This window comes from Sardina pilchardus, chromosome 5 (assembly GCF_963854185.1).
Source record: "Sardina pilchardus chromosome 5, fSarPil1.1, whole genome shotgun sequence".
Classification (NCBI taxonomy): Eukaryota; Metazoa; Chordata; class Actinopteri; order Clupeiformes; family Clupeidae; genus Sardina; species Sardina pilchardus.
Genome location: NC_084998.1, coordinates 13,632,699 through 13,654,615, shown reverse-complemented (window position 1 = coordinate 13,654,615; position 21,917 = coordinate 13,632,699). Strand labels below are relative to the sequence as shown.

Sequence of the window (21,917 nt, the reverse complement as noted above, 5' to 3'; positions counted from 1 at the left end):
AGAGTGCACTGTTAGCTGTCTGGCTCCTCTAGCTGTTGGCTGCAGCAACACCAGCTAGGTAGCACTGACTTGTTTTTGTTTCTTCTTCATAAAAGTACTCGGTGACCTCCAGAAACAGATATCTGTGAAAAACATCTACTTAAAAGAGAACTGAGTTCTCTTTTAAGAAGACGAAATCTCAAAAACATTACACTATGTAGCTCTTCCATGACTTCCACAGCCCTTCAACATTTCCTGATGTTTGTACCAACCCTATGACCAAGGGTATCTGACACAAAATGGCAAAATAAAATTACAAACTTTTGCTACAAATTCTCTCTCTCTCTCTCTCTCTCGTCACTCTCTTTTCAAAACTCTCTCTCTCTCACGCACACACAGGAAATATGTATACTGAACATAAACGTACATGATAAACATAGACAGATCACAAAAACACCACACACACACACACACACACACACACACACACACACACACACACACACACACACACACACACACACACACACACACACAAACACACACACACACACACACACACACACACGCTATCTGGCTTTTATCGGTGTTAGCCATGTTGATGTTGACTAGTTTCGCATACGACCTCCTTAGTGCTATTTTAATTTAGTGTGGTGGGGTGTTTCTTCCAGTGGTGACTTAGAAATAAACTATCTGGGCAATACGGGCAGATCAAAGGGCACCTGTATGCACTACCTTCCACTATAGACTCCTCTTTTGTCAGCTGATTTAAAGCTGGCTGCCACGGTTAAGCTGAATCAGACCCCAGCGGATTTCCTCTACTGTCAGGGTAGGTGTGTGAGGGAGGGAGAGAGAGAGAGAGAGAGAGAGAGAGAGAGAGAGAGAGAGAGAGAGTTTGGAGAAGAGAGTGAGAAACTACTCTGATGTAGCCCATACTAGTGAAATCTTTCACACTCACTCCCTCACCAGTATGCACTTTGTTGAAAGTGAGAAGTTGGGTAAGAATGTACATTTACATAATATTTACATGCAAACATAAACATGCATGCACACACATACAGTATGCACACACACACACACACACACACACACACACACACACTCAAAATAATGGATATGTACACATTTACACAAATAACTGGAAAAGAGGAACAGTTATTTCGGGGGAAAAAACTACATTTACCATAACATTTCCACACACCAGCTACCTCTGGCTCCGTTTAGTGCTTGAGTGCACAGACAGAACAGACGATACAGCAGGTAGTTAGAGCAGTTGGTTGACTGTGGAGTCAAGCAAGGCAACATTAAGGTAAGTGTCCAAAATAAAATGATGTAGTGAAATACTGTACATATGTGTTTTCATCAGTAAAATATGAGAAGCAATTTGAAACAATTCAACCAACAGAAGGCTCAAGAAGAGACAGGGCCTAAAGGCTGTCAATCAAAATCGGAAAATACCCGTGCTGGGCTGGGAAGAACAGAGAGAGGGAGCAGATTGATGGACGTTTGGAGAGATTCTGCTTTTCTAAATCCCTGGCTTGTGTCTGCTTATCTGTGCTGTCTTGTATGTGGCAGCACTAATGAAATGACAAAATGTGTTTCTCCATGTCTGGAGTGGTTTCTGACAGCTTGGCCTCTGCACAGACACTCCCCTGCATCCATCATCTCAATTCACCCTGCACAAATAGTTAGCCAATGTGTTGACTAAATGGATTCTGCCCTCAACTACAGGTCAAGTACTGACCACCTTTTGACCCGTGGGGTCTTTCTGGCTGAACCGATAACAATTTGTGATTTCCTTTCAGAAATGGTAAATGGACATTGAGGGCCAGATGTACTAACGTTTTGCGCACATTTTAGGCGTAACGTGCACGTAATAGCATGGCGATGGTATGTACAAATCGGCCGCAATGAGAGAAACGCGCAGACTGCCTGCCGTGGGAGCTGAGAATGGCTATTTGCGCTTTTCCGTGTCATGCATATTAATTCCTGGGCGGAGCAGCTGAAAATGGGTGTAACGCGCAAGTACAGGGGAGGAGAGGTGCTAATAGCGATTGATTAAGTATTCCGCCAGATGTATGAAAACAGCGCACGTCTATTTTGCGTTGAAAAACTTCCGCCTTCTGAAAGCAGGTGTAATCCAAATTGCGGTTAAATGCATCTATTAGAAAAAACGTTTGGAGACAGCTGAATCAATATTCAGAGCATCAGTTTTCTTCATTGTACTATGTCAAAAGCAACCTTAACTTTTGTTTGCCTCTCTAAAATCGTGTTTTCTCTTTCACGACATAGCCTACACTTCCCAATCTGTTAGACAAGCATTAAGTCATATCCTTAGTCTACGTGTAGTAGAATAAGTACAAGTAGACTATTTTTTAAGTGGATTATTAGAACTACTAGGCCTACTCTGTTTGTCGCAGCTCGTTGACATCTCTTTGTATCATGTATGATCGCTAAACTTTTCTTTTTAATGTTGCAATATTCAACTGCGCTTGTAGTTCGAGCTCTACACACGCAGTTAGCGTTGAAGAGGGGGCGGGAACGGGCGGGGATGACCGCTGTTAACGTAATGAAGTGACAGCTTAGTAAATTCCGCGCAATATAGCAAAGCACAGCGTTCGCAGTCTGCGTATACAAAAACTCGCTGTTAGCGCTGTGTTAGTACATCTGGCCCTGAGAGTTTATTTCTTAAACTATAGCAAGCTGACATGCTAACAGCCAACAGACTAGCCTGTCAAACACAAATAAGAGCACAGCAGGCACTAATAAAACAGCTAACTGTCATAAATCTGTGATAAGATAGATCGTTGTAAGAGCATTATGTATACAAACTTAAATAAACAGACAAAGCTTAAAAGCTACAATTAGCTTAATTAAAGCTACAGAGGGAACGCTATCTGCTATCATAATTTCCAAGGGTATAACTGTGTGGACTATCCCAATATAATATCATGCAACATCCCCAATATCCAATTATGTAAACAGGAACAGGAAGTGAGAGAGCATTGTTTACGATAAGCAACTGAGGCAGATAGAAGCTCACTCTGGATTGGGCCCTGATCTGATGTGGGCATAAAGTTGCAGCCAGCTTTATTGCATTGAAGTCCATGCTCTGGACTGGAGCTACGGAAAACAGTTGCGGGACTTTTGAGATTGAATAAGCTGAACAGACTCGTCCCGGTCAGATTGATTATTCTGTGGAGGGGGAGGTGATACAGGGGCTTCTTTAATCGGCTCCTCGGGGTTAACAGGCCCACTGGGCGCAGGGCCTGTACTGCCTGACCTGGAAAACTCTCTGTGTGCCTCTGCCAGCAGCTGCGGCCATTTTAACACGCAAGAAAATTCTAGAAAATTCCATTGGTGCTGACTCCAAGGAGAGAGAGAGAGATAGAGTGTGTCGGGGTGTGTGTGTGTGTGTGTGTGTGTATGTGTGTAATAGAGAATGAAAAAAGAGATAAAGAGAGGGAGAGAGAGAGACGTGTGTGTGTGTGTGTGTGTGTGTGTGTGTGTGTGTGTGTTTTACATGACACTGTGTGTGTGTACCTATGTGTGTGCATCTGCATTTGGACACGTAATACTCTCCAGCTCCAACACTTACAACAGACCTCAGCTTCCCCCCTGCACCACCTCCAATACTCCTACATATTAATCATCACCATCCAGTCGCAGTGCTCAGCTTTCCTAATGTATCACCTGCAGATCATGCAATGACTAGCGCAATACACATACAGTGACACCACTCAGACGACTGGAGGGGGCTGCCAGAGACTCAGGCCCTAGCTCACATTGCCATGAGTAAGCCCTGCAGAGATATGGACAGAGCTGGACAAAAGCCTGGACAAACACACACTTAACTGTCCAGTTAGTCTCAGTACAACAGCAGCAGCAGCAGCAGCAGCAGCAGTCCCATTGAGCTGTCTGATACAGTTCCCATTGACCAATACTGTGATTTAAGAAAACAATACTATACGCTACAGGTCACTAAGTGCAACCGTTGAGTTTTACTGAAGAAACGGCTCACTGAAACAGCAGTTACAAAAGAAAAGGAAAAGCCAAAGTGCTTTTGTTAACTTACAAGTACATATGTCATAGCATGGCACAGAAACCCTGAATGCTGCAACGCTGACTTAATGTGCCTTTAAAGTTGAAACAGCGCTGGAGATGTTTGATGTTCTATTGCAGGCGGAGACTGTGGTATGTTTCCATTTCCTCCCGCGGGTCATTTGAACGGTCAACAGAGCAGGATTTATGTCTCAAATATACACAAACAATTACATTAATGCCACGGCCAGCGTAAATCAAACGAGGCCAGAACGAGAGTGAAAACGAGCGAAGGACGGACAGCAAGCGACGCGCAATACGGCTCTCGGAGGACTGGAAGGTCTAATAAAAGTGAGAACAACAACCTCAAGAGAGGACTGGGACGCTGGGGAGGGAGGCTGGGCGAGTTTTGGTGTTGTTTTGAAAATGGAGGGGTGAGCAGTGGCCAGCACGGCGGCAACTCAAACGGCCCGAGCCTCCCCCCTGACCACAGTGCCTCACAGTCGAAAATCTTCAAGGCCGGCAGGGGCACACGCATCGCCATAAAAGTAGCTTTCACGGCCGGTGAATCAGTTTCCTCATTTATTTTTACCGCGGGGCGTTTATTTTTGGGCCCTGTTCACAAGTCGAGAGCAAATCTTCATCTCGGCAACATAATTAGGGGCTTTTGGTTACGAGCAGAGGCAGACAGGGAGAGAGTTAAACTGAGACAGAGAGACCGGCAGGAAGAGAGAAACACAGGGAGAGCAAGAAAGACATGCAGAGAGAGGGTCGATGAAGGAGGGAATGAAAAGACAGAAAGAAAGGAAGAAAGAAAGAAGGAAATGGGGAAAGTTGCAGAGAGGAAATAAGTGACGCGATAATAATGTCCCTGGATTGCAGACAGCCCAAATTGTATCTGCCGCTTCTGAGGTTCAATATTGCAAATGAGAAAGCCTGGCAAATAATCACAGTGCACACCCACACACACACACACCCTGGCAGCATCATTCCTCTCATTCAGGCATCTCCAGCCATCAATCACACTTCACATGCTGCTCAAGCCTACGCACACAGTTATCAGTTATTTTCCTTTCCCTTAACATACACACACAGAGACACACACGGAGACACAGACACACACACACACACGCACACACACACATACAGAGGGAGAGAGAGAGAGTGAGAAAGAGAGAGAAATACACACACACACACACACACACACACACACACACACACAGCACTCTTTATTTTGTTTTGGCTGGACAGTTGGAAGTGTATGACTTCATGCAGAATAGTTGGACTTGGAATATGTTCACTTGTGTGTGTGTGTGTGTGTGTGTGTGTGTGTGTGTGTGTGTGTGTGTGTGTGTGTGTGTTTGAATAAGAGGGGCTGTGCTAAGCAGACCCCTGGGCAGACTCTGTGGCACCGTGCCTCTCCACAACCAATCTGATACAGCACGCAGGTCCAGTCACTGCCAGACAGACAATATGCAAAAACCATTACACCGTCCACAGGGTAAGGTGGGCTCCAAGAAAAGAGTGAAAGTCAACAAAAAGCTAGAGAAATGAGTGTGATCATTTATGACTCATATAATATGGGTTCTGTACTTATTAAACTTAAATTAATATAGGCCCATACTAAGCTGGTCCTGTAAGACTATGTGGAGCACTGCAGACCTAGGCCTGTGGTACCTCTGTGGTTCTGCAGATGGGAGCAATTTGACCAATATGCTTATCTGCACCCCACGAGGAACAACAATTAATTGAGCAGTTAAAAGCACAACTTGTGAAGAAATGCCACCGTTTACACCAGAATTCAGGAAACAATAAAACAAGTGTTGTTGGAAGGCTTGATGAGGGGAAAAAAATACAAGGGTAAGGAAATGCAACGGGAGTTAGCCTACTCATTTACAAGAAACAGCACGTGGACCAAGAGATAACCTTTGAGATGACCACCCAGAATATTATTTTAAAAAGAAGAAGAAGAAGAAGAAGAAGATATAATGGGCTACACAATACTATACCTGTTAAGATTGCCCACGTTGGATATGAATATACAAACTATATTGATTGGCATAAAGTATGTTATTCAAGTCATCAGAACATTCTAGATCGCTTTACCAGAACACCACCTGGGTATGAGAACAACTGAGAACTCTAGGTTGCAACACAATTGATGCTGGGCGTTTTGGCGAATGTGTGCGCTGTGAGGGCAGTTTCCAACTCACCAACTCTGAAACCCCGGCCAGTGAGGGTGTCAGCAGACTGTCCGTTCTCTCCAATCAGGGTGGTGTTGTTGCCCTGCTCGCAGGTGTCTTGACACTGACCCGTCCGTTGACATGTCCGTTTACAGATCAGTGGAGCGATGACCACTTTGAAGCGCTCCCGAGTCGAAGCGCGCTCGGCGCAAAGGGCCAACCTCTGGACAGCTAGCCAGATGACGAGCAGATGGGAGATGATCAGCGAAGGCATTCTGGCATCCTTCACCGTTGTACCGAGAGAAAACGGGGCATTCACGGAGTCACAAGGTAGCCGAACCTTGCCAGATCCACGAGTGGGGAAAGCACAAACAAACAACAACAACGCAACACGCTAGAGCGAGACTAACGTGTTATTCTACTTCGATGATAATTGGGGGAGAATGAAGTTAAATTACCAGTACTTGAAAAGATAGTCTACGAAATGGTATTAACTGTTCCCGTCTACGTTGACAATAAACAACTATTTACGTCTCCCCGCTGCTTAAAAGTGACTTGTCAAGAACGTGACACATTTTGAAAAGTTTACAAAAGACGTATAAGTAACCGAAGACCATCTGAAAACGAATATCCAGCGACGAGAAGCCCTTTCTTCAACCAACACAGTTTATCCCAAAAGTTCCCTTTTTCTCATTCGTCTTTCTCTTTGCTCGCGCGTAGATGGCTCGTGTGTGCGTATCTGAGTTTGGGAAAGAAGGGAGGGGAGATGGAGGAAGAGGAGCCAACCCACTCCAAGCCGAGTTGGCCAGGGGCCAGCCAGTGCAGGAGCTGGGCTGAAAGTGGTTTCGTTGTTGGTTCTTTTGCTCGCAACCCCCCCCGTGTCCCCCCCTCACCTCAACCCCACTCCCACCAAAAACCAGTGACCATGGCGGGCCAGCTGTGCGTGTCGCTCCGCTACTTCGGTTCCGTGAGACACACCAGCGGTAGTCCTTCGCCTCCTACGCCGACGTCTATGACTCAGGACGCTGCCAGACGAGAGGCTGAAGGGAGTGTTCTACGGAGCCTGTGGATGGACTGTGGGCTTTGACTTGATTGTAGGCATACGTTTCTTGCGGGATGTGTCCGGCTGTGGTTTCTTTAGAGATAATGATAGTGACATGAATTGCGGGGTTCGAAGTAGTCTAGGACAGCAATGTGACTTAAACTATCAAACTATTGAGATACAAAACCATATCAGACAATGTCCAACAAAATAAAATAAATTCAAACATTATATATTTGTGTTCAGCTAGCCGTAACAATGTAGCCTAATCTGTTGCTTTATGGAGAACTATCCTTGGGATAATTATTAGGCCCAGGTAAAATGAGAGACATTTCCTGACAATAGAAAATGTTAATGGTATTTTGATATTACTTGAAGCTAGAGTGGATAGGATAATTCCAATTATTTTCTGATGACAGTTGCACAATTTGGACGAGGGGCCCCAGTGTTGAAGTGCATATTAGTCTGGGAGCAGGACACTGACGAAGGAAAGCAGTGAAAGTGTTAGTGAGGGAGGAGGACTGAGTCACTGCATCTGCGTAAAGTGAGAATGTTTGACTTCAGTCGCTAAGGAAATGACTGCATCAGCCTGGAGAAGGTTCACAGAGTCTCATACATCTGCCACACAGCGCCATCCACTGCCAATATACACAGAGAGAGAGAGAGAAAGAGAGAGAGAAAAAGATTGTACTGTATGTACACACTCGCAAGCACCACACTCTCTCTTACACTCACACACACACACACACGCACCACACTCTCTCTCACACTCACACACACACACACACACACACACACACACACACACACACACACGTACGCAAACAGAAAGACACGCACATACATACATTAGCAGCACGGAGATGTACGTGGCCCCAATGGCAAACATATATTCTTTCTCACATGGAAATACTTCACAGGCAAGATACACATTTCTAGTCTCTCTCTCTCTCTCACACACACAAAAGACCAGAGGGGTGTACGATGATACTATGAAACAAGATAAGTTTAGTCTACAGCCTGTCAAAGCAAGTAGAAGCAAATGTTTGTGGCACATGCCTTATTGCTATTAGCAAATAATTGACCATTTTTATATTAAAAAAAATTGGAATTTAGAAATTCAAAGAAAAAAAGTAAGCCAGGAACATTGACCTCTGTTTGTCAAATTTGGACGTACTGTACTTCAAACTTGAGGCTAACCATACCACTACTCTTGCCTCATAGTATGTCTATACCCTGTACCTTAGTATACGGGATCAGTCATCCTCTAAGTAGTGTGCCCTAGGCTGACACAGTAGCAGTGTCATTCCTCTGCCTTAATAACTTATGCGACTGTATGGTTATGATTATGGGTAAGTTGTAAGTATGTTATAGTTCTGATTATGGGTAAGTTGTAAGTATGTTATAGTTCTGATTATGGGTAAGTCGTACGTATGTTATAGTTCTGATTATGGTTAAGTTGTAAGTATGTTATAGTTATGATTATGAGAAAGTGTTGAACAGATATATAGTCTGACTCTAAAGCAGGGTTTCCCAAACTTTTCAATCCAAGGCCCCCAAAATAAAGGTGCTAGTGACTTGCGACCCCCACTATCCCTGGAGGTGATAGATACAAATATTGTGCGTCACAGCACACACACTAATAAGGCTATTGAGACACAAGCATAATACCTAAAAAGAGATGCTTTTATTTGAAATGTAACTATTTTTTATCTTTTGTTACGTGGTATTGGCTAAAATATGCTATTTCTAATAGTTGTTACAGATAATTTTCTGAAAATCATCTTGTGTCCCCTCTTGCTGTCTTTTGAACCCCACTTTGGGAACCACAGCCCAACTTTCAAAACAAATGTAATTTCTTGATTAAAAAAATATCAGTGGTAATGTGCGTACCACCGAGTGTGTCCACACTGATTTCCAAACACATCTGAACACTTTTTGTGAAGGTACCCTTCCCCAACCGCATCGGCATTCAGCAAGATGAAGGGAAATGCATGCGTTAGAACACAAGTCATGGCCTAAAAATAGGCAAGATGACAATGGATTCACCGGTGGGTGGGTGGGTGTGTGCGGACTTAAATGGGCGGGGGCAGGCAGCCCAGTGTTATTGCCTGAATGATCTCAAAACTCACTGGGTGTCATATGAGCTGATATACTGTAGAAGTTTTATGAGGCCCCTCAAATGTTCCAGCCAAAACAGCTTTGGACTGAGAGGTTGCTGAGACATTAGCTCACAGGATGGCACATGGTACAAGAACATATTTCCACATGGCATGCACATATGAATTATATGAACACACCCACACCCACCCACCACCCACACTCACACCCACACACACACACACACACACACACACACACACACACACACACACACACACACACAAACTCACACACTAGTTGTGGACAAAATGGTTGAAGGCTAAGCGGATTAGACATTCTTATGTTTGGAAGTACTTAACTAAATATGAGACTCGCTCCATTGTCACATGGAAATTGTATACAGCTGTATTACAGTACAATAACAATACATCTGCCATGGATAACCATCTAATGATATAACACCCTCTGCCAAAAGCGAGCAGCGACGACGACAAGGCGACTAGTCAACAACTATTACGAAAAACTTGTCAACTAGTAAACATCGGCAGCCTTCTCACACACAAATGCACAATCACAGCTGTCCCATAAAAAAGCTTAACTGACAGTACTCTCTGGACTAGTGCACCAATTCAAATGTGGACTTCAGAGGTAAATGGGGGCACCAGTCTAAATGGGGGCACCAGTGTGTTGCTGTTTAGTCCTACAGGATTATAAAGTCCAGAGCTAAAACATCCCTGTTGTGCTGTCAGAAGCATGCATGTGTGTGGGTAGGTTTGAGGGAGGTGGTGACAACCTCAAAACCCTCACACATTCTCACCCACACACACACCCAAGCCATGCAAACAAACACCAACTCTGATTCTGATTCAATTACTCCCACTACAGGACTACTTAATTAAAATGCGCACACACACACATGCACACGCATAAATGTGCATGCACGCACACTCACACACACACACGTGCGTGCACACACACACGTGCGTGCACACACACACGTGCGTGCACACACAACACACAACACACACACACACACACACACACACACACGTGCGTGCACACACAACACACACAACACACACACACACACACACACACACACACACACACACTGTATGCCCTAACTCCTGGCCCTGACATTGTAAACAGGCAGCCCACGACTGCTGACAGAGACGTGTGAAAATCTCCAACAGTAAATGTTGCTCACTGTGAGTCTGTGAGGTGCTACTGTATTGGCACGCGACCAGAAAGCCCACTGGGCCTGAGAATACACAGCCTTTTCATTTCAAACAGCGCCAGCTGGACAGGCTATGTGTCAGGGTTATAGGCATACAGCTGGGGTGAGATGTTGATTAGAATGAATGTGAGGAGATTGTGTGAAAAGATGTATGTGTTTTCAATGGATTATACACACAAACACAATTGGAAGTGTGTTTTTGTACTATAAGCCACGTTGGATAAGAGTGTGCTAAACGAATAAGTGTGTGTGTGGGCACGCTCTCTGTTGTATGATAATTCTCTGTGTCATATCAAAGCCCTTGAGGAAACAATTATCTACAAAAAGCACAAAGCCTTTATATTCCGTCCATGGAATTGTAAAGACAACGCGGTCGTTGTGAACAAATATAAAAAGTAATTTATTTTGACAACTAAATCTTATTTTCATTTTGTAGGCAAAAGTAAACTTGTCCTAACAACATGTTTCCTAAGCCTACCATACTGCTATCATTTTCACAACATTAATGCCACAATCCTTCCTATTATCACAACTTCACTGAACGTCTTATTCAACACACTTGATCTTAAGGCTCGCATAGATCTTAGCTCTTGGCTTGAGAAAATGTACCCATCGCAGTGGAAACAGACTGACTAATATAACACTGAATAGCTATACACGCAAGAGTACGTCACCATGCTTGGTAATCCTATACTGCCTCTCCTAAACATCCTTTTTGCGGACAATATTTGAGACGTGGCTTCCTGAAGAAACACTGCACAAAGTCATCCCAGAATACAGTGCACTGTCTGATGAGATTGAGATTGTGTTTTGGTCTGGGGTGGAGTGCCGATTTGACGTGTGTGTGTCGGAGGAGAGTGTGTGATTTGGAGCAGAGGAGCTGGAAAGGGAAGACCTACAGGAGTCACGCCTGACGTCACACACACACACACACACGCACGCACACACACAAACAGACTGTAATTACAGTTGGCTGGGCATGTGGGCACACAGTCACCACCGGGTAGGGCTGCTGTGTCTGGTATGGCTGAGAGAGCGCGAGGGCGAAATTGCGTGTGTGTGTGAGTGTGTGTGAGGGCGTGTGTGTGTGTGCGCACATTTCTGCCCGTGTCTCTCTCTGGTTTGTGGTCTCGTTGATTTCTTGTTTATTTGACTTCTTACTGCCACTGTTATTTTTCCATAACGTTGGTCTGGGGGTGCCAGTCGAATGGCAGCAGGCTTGATGTCACTTCCTGTGACTCACAAGTCATCTCCGTCACCTCTCAACCTCTGTGTGGAGTTTCTACAGCTGGCTCATAATAACCATCTACATGTGAGAGCACTCAGCTGCACTATATGGCAAATGTGTACTTGGATTTGTTTATTTTGGAGTGTTTGTGTGTTTGTGTGTGTGTGTGTGAGAGAAAGAGTGAGAAAGTGAGTGAGAGAGAGAGACTGGGCGTGCCTGAATAGTTTGGTCTTTTGGTCTAAGCCACTTCTACTGTCTGTGTGTGAGTGTCTGGTTTAATGATTTTTGTGCCAACCAAGTCCTTGCCAAATTTATTTACATACCTAACACTTTTGTGAGAACCACGAAAATTGTTTTTTAAGGGAAAATGTCAAATCCCTTTGGGGCCTAATGCTTAGGCGAAGACAAGAGCTGTTCTAAATCTCAATCAGGCACCTCACATCAAGTTCAATGCCTCCATCAATGCCACCCCATGGTACTGTTGGACAGCCAAAGTAGTATTGAATTTCCCCTTGTATTGGGGATCAATAAAGTATCTATTTATCGATCTATTTATCTAGTACAAAGTAGTAAAACAAGTTTCAGACACTACGGATTGATGTTGCATGTAATCATATGTCCTCTAGCTCCCCAACTGAACTCCCATGGTTCAGTTTCCTGTACATGGACTAAGCCTGTAGTCCAGACTAAAATCCTTTTGAATTTAAATTTTGTTTAGTTTAGGACTCCATAATTCTACTAAAAACAGGCACTTTCAGCCTAAACGCAAGTTCCGATAGCATTGGCACGGACTAATGATGCATGCAACTTGCCTGCCCCCTAGTGGTGTCATCAGAAGCCACACCGTACACTCTTCAATTACATCACGTTTCTCAAACGGTTTGGTAAAGTCTGCTAAGTTAAAATAATAATAAAAAAAACTTTAGCTCCTTTTCCTCATGGTGTTTCAGAGCATGCTCTGAAAACTTTATAGGAAAAAATAGGCTGTTATTTTGATGCTGTTTGAGCTGTGATTTTGATTTTGCATAACTGGCTTCACTCTAGCCAACATCTTTATGCATTTTCCAGGTGTATTGCTAGATTTCTAACAGGGGATGGAGTATAATAAATGGGTATAAACTATACACTTCTCTAATTTGCCTGTGATCATTTCCATTCTGTGGCCATGACAGGCAAGGAAGAGCACAGCCAAATTTGACTGTCCCCTTGTCACACTGAAATCATTTTATCTTAAATGCAACAACAAAAAAATGGTTTCCTGTGGCAAGACCTCGGCTGCAACGTATCAGATGGTAGGGATCTCTCTCTCTTTCTCTCTCTCTCTCTCTCTCTCTCTCTCTCTATCACACTGATGGATAACAGACAGGCTTAACAGAGTAGGTTAACACCCATCCTCAATATGACTACTACAATTTGAACTGGTAGTATGGGGTTTTGGTCTAAAACTAGAAGGCTAGCTAATACTTGAACTGCCCAAAATACACACAAATATAGACTAAGTAGTAGTCTGGAGAAAGTTTGGCATTTTAGTTCCAGAAAAGAGCACCATGGCACAGTCTAGAGATACTAATGGGAACTACTAGCGCTACTAGTAAGTGTGTGTGTGTGTGTGTGTGTGTGTGTGTGTGTGTGTGTGTGTGTGTGTGTGTGTGTGTGTGTGTGTGTGTGTGTGTGTGTGTGTGTGTGTGTGTTCATTATAAATGTTCTAACTTTCGTACAGAATTAAAAAAAAAAAATCCACCAATGGCTTTTTATATTTTACTGCTCAAATGTATGCACTTTTTAAACAAATCATTATGAAAGCATCAGAATAAAAGAAAACAGTCCAGCTTGTCCAACACTAACAGTGTGAAATGACTAGTAACGGCAAACATTTGGTATCAAAGTATAGCAAAGGCCTAAGTTTCACACACTTTACATGCCATGCATATCCGATTCAGTGAGCTAATAGCTTGAAGCAAGCTCTTTGATGGCTGCTTTAACAATGAGTACTTAGTAAAGAATGTTAACCCAAGGATTAAAACATTACCCTGTATAATTGTGTCTGCTACATCTCCCTCCAGTCCAAAGCACTACTTTACGATGAACAGTGTGTAGCTATATTAAGGACCAAAAAACACCTAGAAAAAATGTATGCCTCCATTCGGCTGAAGTTACCCATAGCAGTTATTTTTGTGAAGAGTATGTATTATAGTACAATATATTCACCCACTGAAGAAACAGTCTTCAATCTTAAAAACACCCTGTCAACCCTTGAAAATGAAGTTGGTGCTTATGATTATTCAGAGTGATGTACTACTTCCACGTGATAGTAACATACAGGAGAAACCCAGCAGAAGAGGTCAATGCCTTCATATCAATCAGGAGAGTTTTCCGACAGGTGGATCCAAATTCATATGATGACAATCAAAACGGAGCAATCTGCTCACAGCAGGGAAAACAAAACAATGTGGTGAAAACGGCATTCTGCTGGTTGAATACGATCTGAAAAGGTGTATAAGTAGAACAGAAGCTCCATCCACTGTATTCTTTATATCTGTAATCCATGCGACAGGGGTAAGTTGCTTGGGCTACTAAAAGGATGGTTCAATGTCAAGTAAATAAATGTTTTTTTGTAGTTAATATGTGCAGGTACCAGACGACCGGATTGAGTTTAAGGCAATTTACAGGGAGAGGAACACTGATCTCTTGGACACTCTTACAGGCACATTACTCTCAGTGGCTGCATCACAACATGCATGCAGACACACACACATACACACACTCACGCACTCACGCACGCACGCACGCACGCACGCACGCAAATGAAAGCTTCACCATGAACACAAATGCATATGTTCATGAATGCATTTCTGGGCAGATGCATTCACACCTCACATTAATTATTCACACGCTGAGGCGGCTGCTTTCTCACAACAGATTTTGGTGCAGACAAAGGCTCACTTCAGCTATTGGATCGCTTCCTTCAGGGTGAAAGAAGTGGGATGTAGGGATCCCAGACAGAGATCTAGGCTACGTATGTATTTGGTGCGAAATCTAGCGAATTTAAATCCGAGAGGTAATAGTCACTGCATTTACATGCACTTTAGTATCCCGGTTATGAGGCTTATCCCGATTTTGATCATACAGTATATAGTATTCTGGTTTCTCTAGGAGTACACCACCTAGCATAACCGGGATATTCGTAACCGGATAAGGGCTTATCCGGGGTTCCGAAATCGTAGTATGATGTTTACATGTGCAAATACGTAACCGGGATACTTCAAAACCCCAATCGTAACCGGGATACTAAAGTGCATGTAAATGCAGTCAGATGACCACCGATAGATCTAAATTTTCCTCCAGTAAATATATCACTGTTCAATGAGAAGGTACCAAGTAAAGGCAAAATGCTAAATTATGATGCATAGTAAGTGGTACCTCCAAGCATCTCAATGAAGGAGAGAAGTGACGCTTTCCATTTTTTTTGTCCCTTGTTTTGTTGCCAAGCAACATTAGTAAATAAAAGCTGTGCATTCCTTACGGTGACATATACAGACCTTGGTTCACAGCCAAAAAATGTCATGTGAAAGGAGACCAGGGGGTAGGAAATGGGGGGAAGGGGGGGATAATTGCACTCGAGTTTGGACCAACAAAATGGACTAAATATGAAAACAGCCTTAATTGCCAGTGGGAAATGAGGGTCCAAATTTTGCTAAATTACAGGAGCATGAACATCCCTCTTGACATTCTAACACAATTGTGCCAGTTTATAACCAAACATCTACAGTCTCTGAACTGCTGACAAGGAAGGCATGAATTCATTTTCAATGTTTAACATTTATTGTGCTTACAATGTTGGGAGACCCAACTGCACAGCTTTTAAGCCAACATTAAAAAATACTTTGGCAGATATCACCTTCTCATTTCTCTTCCATAAATTTGGCAAATTTCCACAACAGAAACTTTCCCTGCTCAGATAATCTGAGAACAAAACCATATTTACAATGTGTATTGAGATCTTTTTTACAAAGCCATGATTGAGCTGGACGAAAACATCATGATGGTTATTATGATTTGCATGACATGAACACATTTCACTGAGAACAAAAATAAGAAGCTGGTTACGTAACATTTTCACTCCCAGAGGGTGAAATATGCTTAGTGGGCCGTCATAAACCACCCAAGTTACCGCTAATACAAAGGCCCAGGAGATAACTGGGAGAGTTTACAGTCTGACCCAATCATTAAGGTGCTAAAGTAGGATAAATACTAAAGCAAGCTCACACACACACACACACACACACACGAATATACATACATACATGGAACAAGGTGCCTGTCCACTGATTCAAAATTGACATCACATACACATATCTGCACATCAGTGCAGGTGTGTGTTTGCGCGTACGGACTATGGAGCCCAAACCCTGCCTCCTCACACACAGTCCACCACCGGCTGCTCTTCCTCATCCTGCTCCTCCTCCTCGCCCCACATCCCAAACCGCATGGCCGCCCCCGGGGACGAGCCGATGGAGCCCTGGAGAGGGTCGTCCTCCCCTCCTGCCCCACCGCCCCCACCCCCGCCACCGCCTCCACCGCCACCACCAGCAGCACCCCCCTCGGGGTCCTCCTTGAACCCGCCGCCGAGCGGCCCGTCCTGGGTGGCGGTGACGGTGGCGGCGGCGGGGTCCCCCGGGTGGCTGGTGCGGAGGTGCTTGCGGAGGCTGGCGGGGTCCTTGAAGCTGCAGTGGCAGCAGGGGCAGACGCACGGCCGCTCGCCGGTGTGGATGCGCTGGTGGTGCTTGAGGTGCTGCAGGCGGCTGAGCCGCTTGCCGCAGATGGCGCACACGTACGGCTTCTCGCCGGTGTGCGTGCGCCGGTGCTTGCGCAGGCCGTCCAGGTGGCGGAAGCGCGTGCCGCACTCCGAGCAGGCGTACGGCTTCTCGCCCGTGTGGATGCGCAGGTGCGTCTTGAGCGCGCCCGACTCGCGGAAGCGCCGGCCGCACACGCCGCACGGGTACGGCTTCTCGCCCGTGTGGATGCGCACGTGCTTCTTCAGGCTGGAGATGAGCCGGAACGTCTTGCCGCACTCCAGGCACAGGTGCGGGCGGTCGCCGCCGTCCGCGTTCGTCCCCGTCATCGCCCCGGCGGCGCTGGCCCCCATCCCGTCCTCGCTTCGCTCCCCGAGAGACGAGCGGCCCGGCGTGCTCCCTCCGTGCCCCCCCGTCGCCGTCCCGGGCGACCCCCGGGTCGGCGTGGTCTGCGTGGTCGTCGTCGTCTTCTGGGCGCTCCTGAGCCCGGCGTGGCCGCGTTGGCCGGCGCTGGTGGAGGCCTCGTTGTGAGGACCGGGCTGAGGTGGGTGCGTCTGCGGGTAGCCGCGGCGTGCGCCTCCACCGCCACTCCCGCCCTCCTCCTCCACCACGTGGATGCAGCCCAGCTCACCAACACTCTGAGCGGTCTGCTCCGTCTCACCCCCTCCCGGTGCCCCAGTTCCAGAGCCTGGCTCCCGGCCTCCCCGGCGACATAGTGGGCCCGAGGCCTGACCCTGCTCCTCCTTCACCGTCAGCCGGTGGCCAGATGGGGGCAGGGGGCCCAGGCCTGGCCCCTCAGGGTGTCTCCTCACCTCCACTCCAACATCTAGAGCGGAGCAATAACAATGTTAGGTCGAGACAGTTTTTTTCCGCTTCAGACAGGAGATATCAATAGTCATTCAACTTCTGGTTTGGAAACCATAATGGCCACATCTTTCAAAGTTGATTATCATTTAATACCTTAACAAATCAGATGTAACTTTATCATCATTGAAACGTTCTATGCAGCCTTCTTCAGGTTAAAATAATATACTTTTTTTAATTATAATTTTAATTTACAACGTGATCATATCATCTGCAAAACTATGAAATGAAAACAAAAGCGAGAAGGGCTGCTCACCTGGCCTGTGGAGTTCTGATGACATTCCTTGAGAGTTTACCGTCATGGAGTCAAACATGTGATTGGTTACGGTACCATCCGCTTGAATGGACAGATGGCAGTTCTTGTAGTCGTCCCGGGAATCGTATCCCATTGAAGCATCACCTATGTTACCTCCGTAGTCTGGTTCAACACCATAACAACGAGCATCGGGCCCGTTCGGCATCCGATGTCCCATTCGGGACCTGTCAAGTCCAGGATTAAGAGACCCCGGAGGAGAGGTGGGATAAAACTGTTGCCCGTAATTGGGGGTCCCACCAAAGGGACCTTGGAGTTGGTCGATGAGTTTCTGGGCGCTGCACAAACAATCTTGAAGCGTCTTCATCTCTCTCTCTGACACCTCAAGTCGTACTTTAAGTCTCTCGTTTTCTTGCTCCTTAGACACCAGGTCTTGCTGCGTCTCGGTTAACACGAGAACCATCTCACCGAGAAGTGTGTCCACCGCAGCGGCGAGAGTGTTCCGTATGGTTGGGGCGAGACGGTTTTTCAATGATGAGATGGAGACACTGGATTCGCATCCAGCTCTTTCGCCCTTCGGCTCAAAGGTGAAGCCGCCACCGGACTGCATAGTAGTGCCTGTGTTCTGCTTGCGACAGACACCACTGCCTGTTGAGTTGGAACTTGATGGTGAATGAGTTCCTATGCCTCCACAATTGGCCCGTTTCGTGCTCATGGTGAAGTAACGTTAGCTAGCTAGGCGAGGTTGATACTGCTCTAACTCCGTTAGCCAGCTAGCAGTGCGTTGCTGAGATGGTGTTCAACAGATCCGGATAAACACAATGTAAAATGCAGTCAAAATGTTCATGTCGGGGCGCAATATCAGCATTTCAGATAAAATGGTGCTAAACGTTGTGTCGATAGATGAACGATAACAAGAGACTGTTAGTAGGACTGAACGTTACCTACCTAGCACTACCCAACTGGACAGCTAACGCTGCACTGTAGTTTCCTTTGTAAACCTTCCCGTTTTCAAAGCCTCAATGAACAAGATCCTCGTGGTCTTACACTGAAGAAAATACCTATTGACAGCTGCAACATCAAATTCAGTTAAATTCAAGAAAATAAAATAACTAACGTTAACAAAATAGCCTGCACAGACCAGCGCCAGCGCACATTCTAGCGGAAGAAAAATCCCGACTTTTGATTGGTGTAAAAGTGTGTCGCAGATCAATGACATCAAGCATACACAAAGGCGCACAATGATGACAAATATTATTGCGTCTGCGTGATGAGCCTACACCACGTTGAGTGTAGCTTCTAAAGTTAACACGTGTTTGTCTCCCTTTACTATGACAATTTCTAGCTATTATGGCAACACCACAAGAAAATCCACTTATAGGACTCTGTGACGGAGCTATTGATGACAAGAGGAGAAACCTGTCTACATTTCTGACCAACAAGGTCGGAGGTGAACCGGACCTGCTCCCTGCTGTATCCCTGGAGTATCCAAGGTGTGCTCTGTGTAGCTCTTCTCTTTCTCATGTTGTGCAGGTATATTGTCCTCTTGATGCCTCTTCCTATCATCGGACCATAAATGTATTTGCCTGCACCAACTCAGACTGCCATGGCAAATCTGACAGCTGGAGGGTCCTGCGCTCACAGTGCCTGGAGTCAGACATCAAGTCCTCTACAGAGCGACTAAGGGCTGAGGACCCAGCAGTGCAGCAAGCGCCCATGGCTAGCACTGACTGGTGTGATGATGCAGATGACTGGGGCGAGGAAGAAGATGGCGGTGAAACATGGACTGCCAGTAAGACTCAGACTGTACAGAATGCCACTGTGTTTTCTACTGAAGCTGCTCCGGATGTCAGCAGTCAACTACAGTGCCTCAGTATTAGCTCGAGAGGGGATCCTAAGCTCGAGGGCCCAATGTTTCAGCCCTTCTATGTCAGTGTAGTTGAGGAGTCTGACTTTGCGTGGGACTGTGGCATGGAGCATGCTAAGGAGTTGCTGCGAGAGTATGAGCAACGCGAGGGTGCGACTGCAATGGACTTGAAGGCAGGTGAGGGAGGGGGACAAGAGAGGTATGAGAAAGCAGAGGCCCGCCATGGGGATGCTGTGTTCACAGGTTTCATGAAGAGAATCTCCCTATGTCCTGAACAGGTTTTAAGATACTGTAGAAATAGTTCACCATTGTTCATCTCCAAACCACCTTTGGATGTAAAACAGATCGTTCCACCATGCTGTCACTGTGGAAGTTCTAGAACATTTGAATTCCAGCTTATGCCAGCTCTGGTCAGTTTACTCAGAATGTGTGACCCACAATTGGATCTGGCTATTGAGTTTGGAACAGTTTTAGTTTACACCTGCCAAAGCAGTTGCTGGATATCAGGCTTAAACTCACCTATGGAGGAGTTTGCATTTGTACAGGCAGACCCTGACCAAAAACATTTTAAATAACACACCCAACTGTTTTATTTACAGTCTGCTTGTGTCTTGTGACTGTTTTGAACAAAGCCAGGTTGGAAGCCAGCCCGAATTTATCCTATAAGTTTGAGTTTGACCATGCCACGTTACAATAAAACACTTTTGATGTTAAAAGGGATCATGTTGGCTATTAACTGTCGGTCCAGTTTTGTTGTGTAAATTTGCTGGCATTGACATATCAGATGGGTATTTTTGTGTGAACAATTAAAATAAAAACATATATTTACTTTGGTCTTGCCCTCATACAAAACTGTGATAATAGTCCATTTATCCAGGTAATCTTTTCAGCTTTTTAAAAGTGATATTTGCACTGAAAGTATATATTATTTGATGTTTGAAAGCGCTCCAACTCATTTTACCCACAACTCCACCTTATTTGGTTATGGTAACTTCTGAAAATTGACTAAAGAATAATAAGTCATCCATTCCTTTGTCCTTTGTATGTTTTTAGAAGTCAGTCACTAATGGGTCATCCATGTATCACCTATGTTCTGTAATTCATGTTTACATTTATTCATTTCGCAGACACTTTTATCCAAAGGAGAGCAAAGGAGACCCTAAACAGGAATTACCACTGCATCTGTCAATGCTAGTAGGAGTGCATAAGTACTAGTCAACGTATAGGAGGAGAGAGTGGTGGAAGGAGGAGGAGGATAGAGCAGGGTAAGTGTGCTTTCACACTAGGTCCTCTGGACCGGACCCGGGTTCGTTTGGTCCGATGGTTCGGTTGTTTTTTATTGTGTGAACGCAACCGTACCGAACTCGGGTGCGGACCCGGGACCGGACCCGGGTCCGCCTGAAAAGGTGGTCTGGGGTCCAGTTCCCTAGAACGCTGGAGCAGGTTGCTAAGCAAACGTTCCAAAGATTCTGAAGAATCTTTACCTTTGTCTTCTTCATTGCACTGCCTTCTGCTGTGTTGATATTTGTAAACAGAATTCTAGAAGTTCGTGTCTAGAAGCATGGTGCTTATGACGCAAACGGACCCGGGTGCGCAGACAAACATGTAATGTGAACACAGACCAACTACGGTAGAAGTAACCGCACCCGGGTCCAGTCCAGTTAAACGGACCGTGAAAGCAACCTAAGTCAGGTGTGTCAGGTCGTCAGTAGCACTTTATAGGAGGTATCCTTGGAAGATGCGCCTTCTTTGTAGACAGAGAGAGACACCCCTGCTCTGGTGGCACTTGGCAGATTAGTGCACCATCGGGGGACCACAGATGAAAATAGTCTGGATTGCAGTGGGTGTGGGGGCCTTGGAGGAACACTTAAATGAATGGGTGCAGACCCAGCAATCACTTTGTAAGCAAGTATTAGTGACTTGAATATGATGCGGTAACTAGTGGAGTTCAATGAACAGTGGGGTAGCACATGCCCTTTTTGGTTGATTGAAGACCTGGTGGGCTGCAATGCTCTGGACCCTCTGTAACGGTTTTACTGCACAAGCTCAGGACATTGCAGTAGTCAAGGCATGGGAAAACCAAGGTCTACTAGGAGCTGAGAGGCGTGTTGGGCGAGGTATGGGCTGATTGTCCTTATTGAATAGTGTGAAGCAGCATGATCAGGCAATAGAGGTAACATGGTCAGAGAAGATTAGCTGGTCATCAGTCATGCCACCTTGGTAGGTGCAAGAGAGAGGGTGTCTGTTTTGATGTTGATGTTGTGTATGGTTTGTTTGGCTGGAAAGAACAGCTAGTGCTCCAGTCTTTGCGATATTTAGTTGGATTT

At 45.4% G+C, this 21,917-nt stretch overlaps 3 protein-coding genes across 5 annotated transcripts in view; 1 reads left to right on the top strand and 2 right to left on the bottom strand.

Moving 5' to 3' along the window:
• Positions 1–6,913, bottom strand: part of ltbp3 (latent transforming growth factor beta binding protein 3) — a 54,289-nt gene extending 47,376 nt beyond the window's left edge. For all 3 annotated transcript variants that reach the window (XM_062536553.1, XM_062536555.1, XM_062536554.1), the window contains exon 1: positions 6,234–6,913. In XM_062536553.1, coding sequence (XP_062392537.1) covers positions 6,234–6,477 — 244 coding nt within the window. In that variant the 5' untranslated portion in view covers positions 6,478–6,913. The remainder of the gene's footprint in view (positions 1–6,233) is intronic.
• Positions 6,914–13,557: 6,644 nt separating this feature from the next.
• Positions 13,558–18,895, bottom strand: si:ch1073-224n8.1 (zinc finger protein 316). The gene is made up of 2 exons (XM_062536552.1): positions 17,727–18,895; positions 13,558–17,432 (listed from the first exon to the last, which is right to left on the bottom strand). Exons 1-2 carry the CDS (start codon positions 18,436–18,438, stop codon positions 16,231–16,233), a joined length of 1,914 nt encoding a protein of 637 aa, XP_062392536.1. The 5' UTR covers positions 18,439–18,895; the 3' UTR covers positions 13,558–16,230.
• Positions 18,896–19,000: 105 nt separating this feature from the next.
• On the top strand, positions 19,001–20,546 carry pdcd2l (programmed cell death 2-like). The gene has a single exon (XM_062535609.1). The coding sequence runs from the start codon at positions 19,074–19,076 to the stop codon at positions 20,163–20,165; it is 1,092 nt and encodes a 363-aa protein (XP_062391593.1). The 5' UTR covers positions 19,001–19,073; the 3' UTR covers positions 20,166–20,546.
• Positions 20,547–21,917: the final 1,371 nt, after the last annotated feature.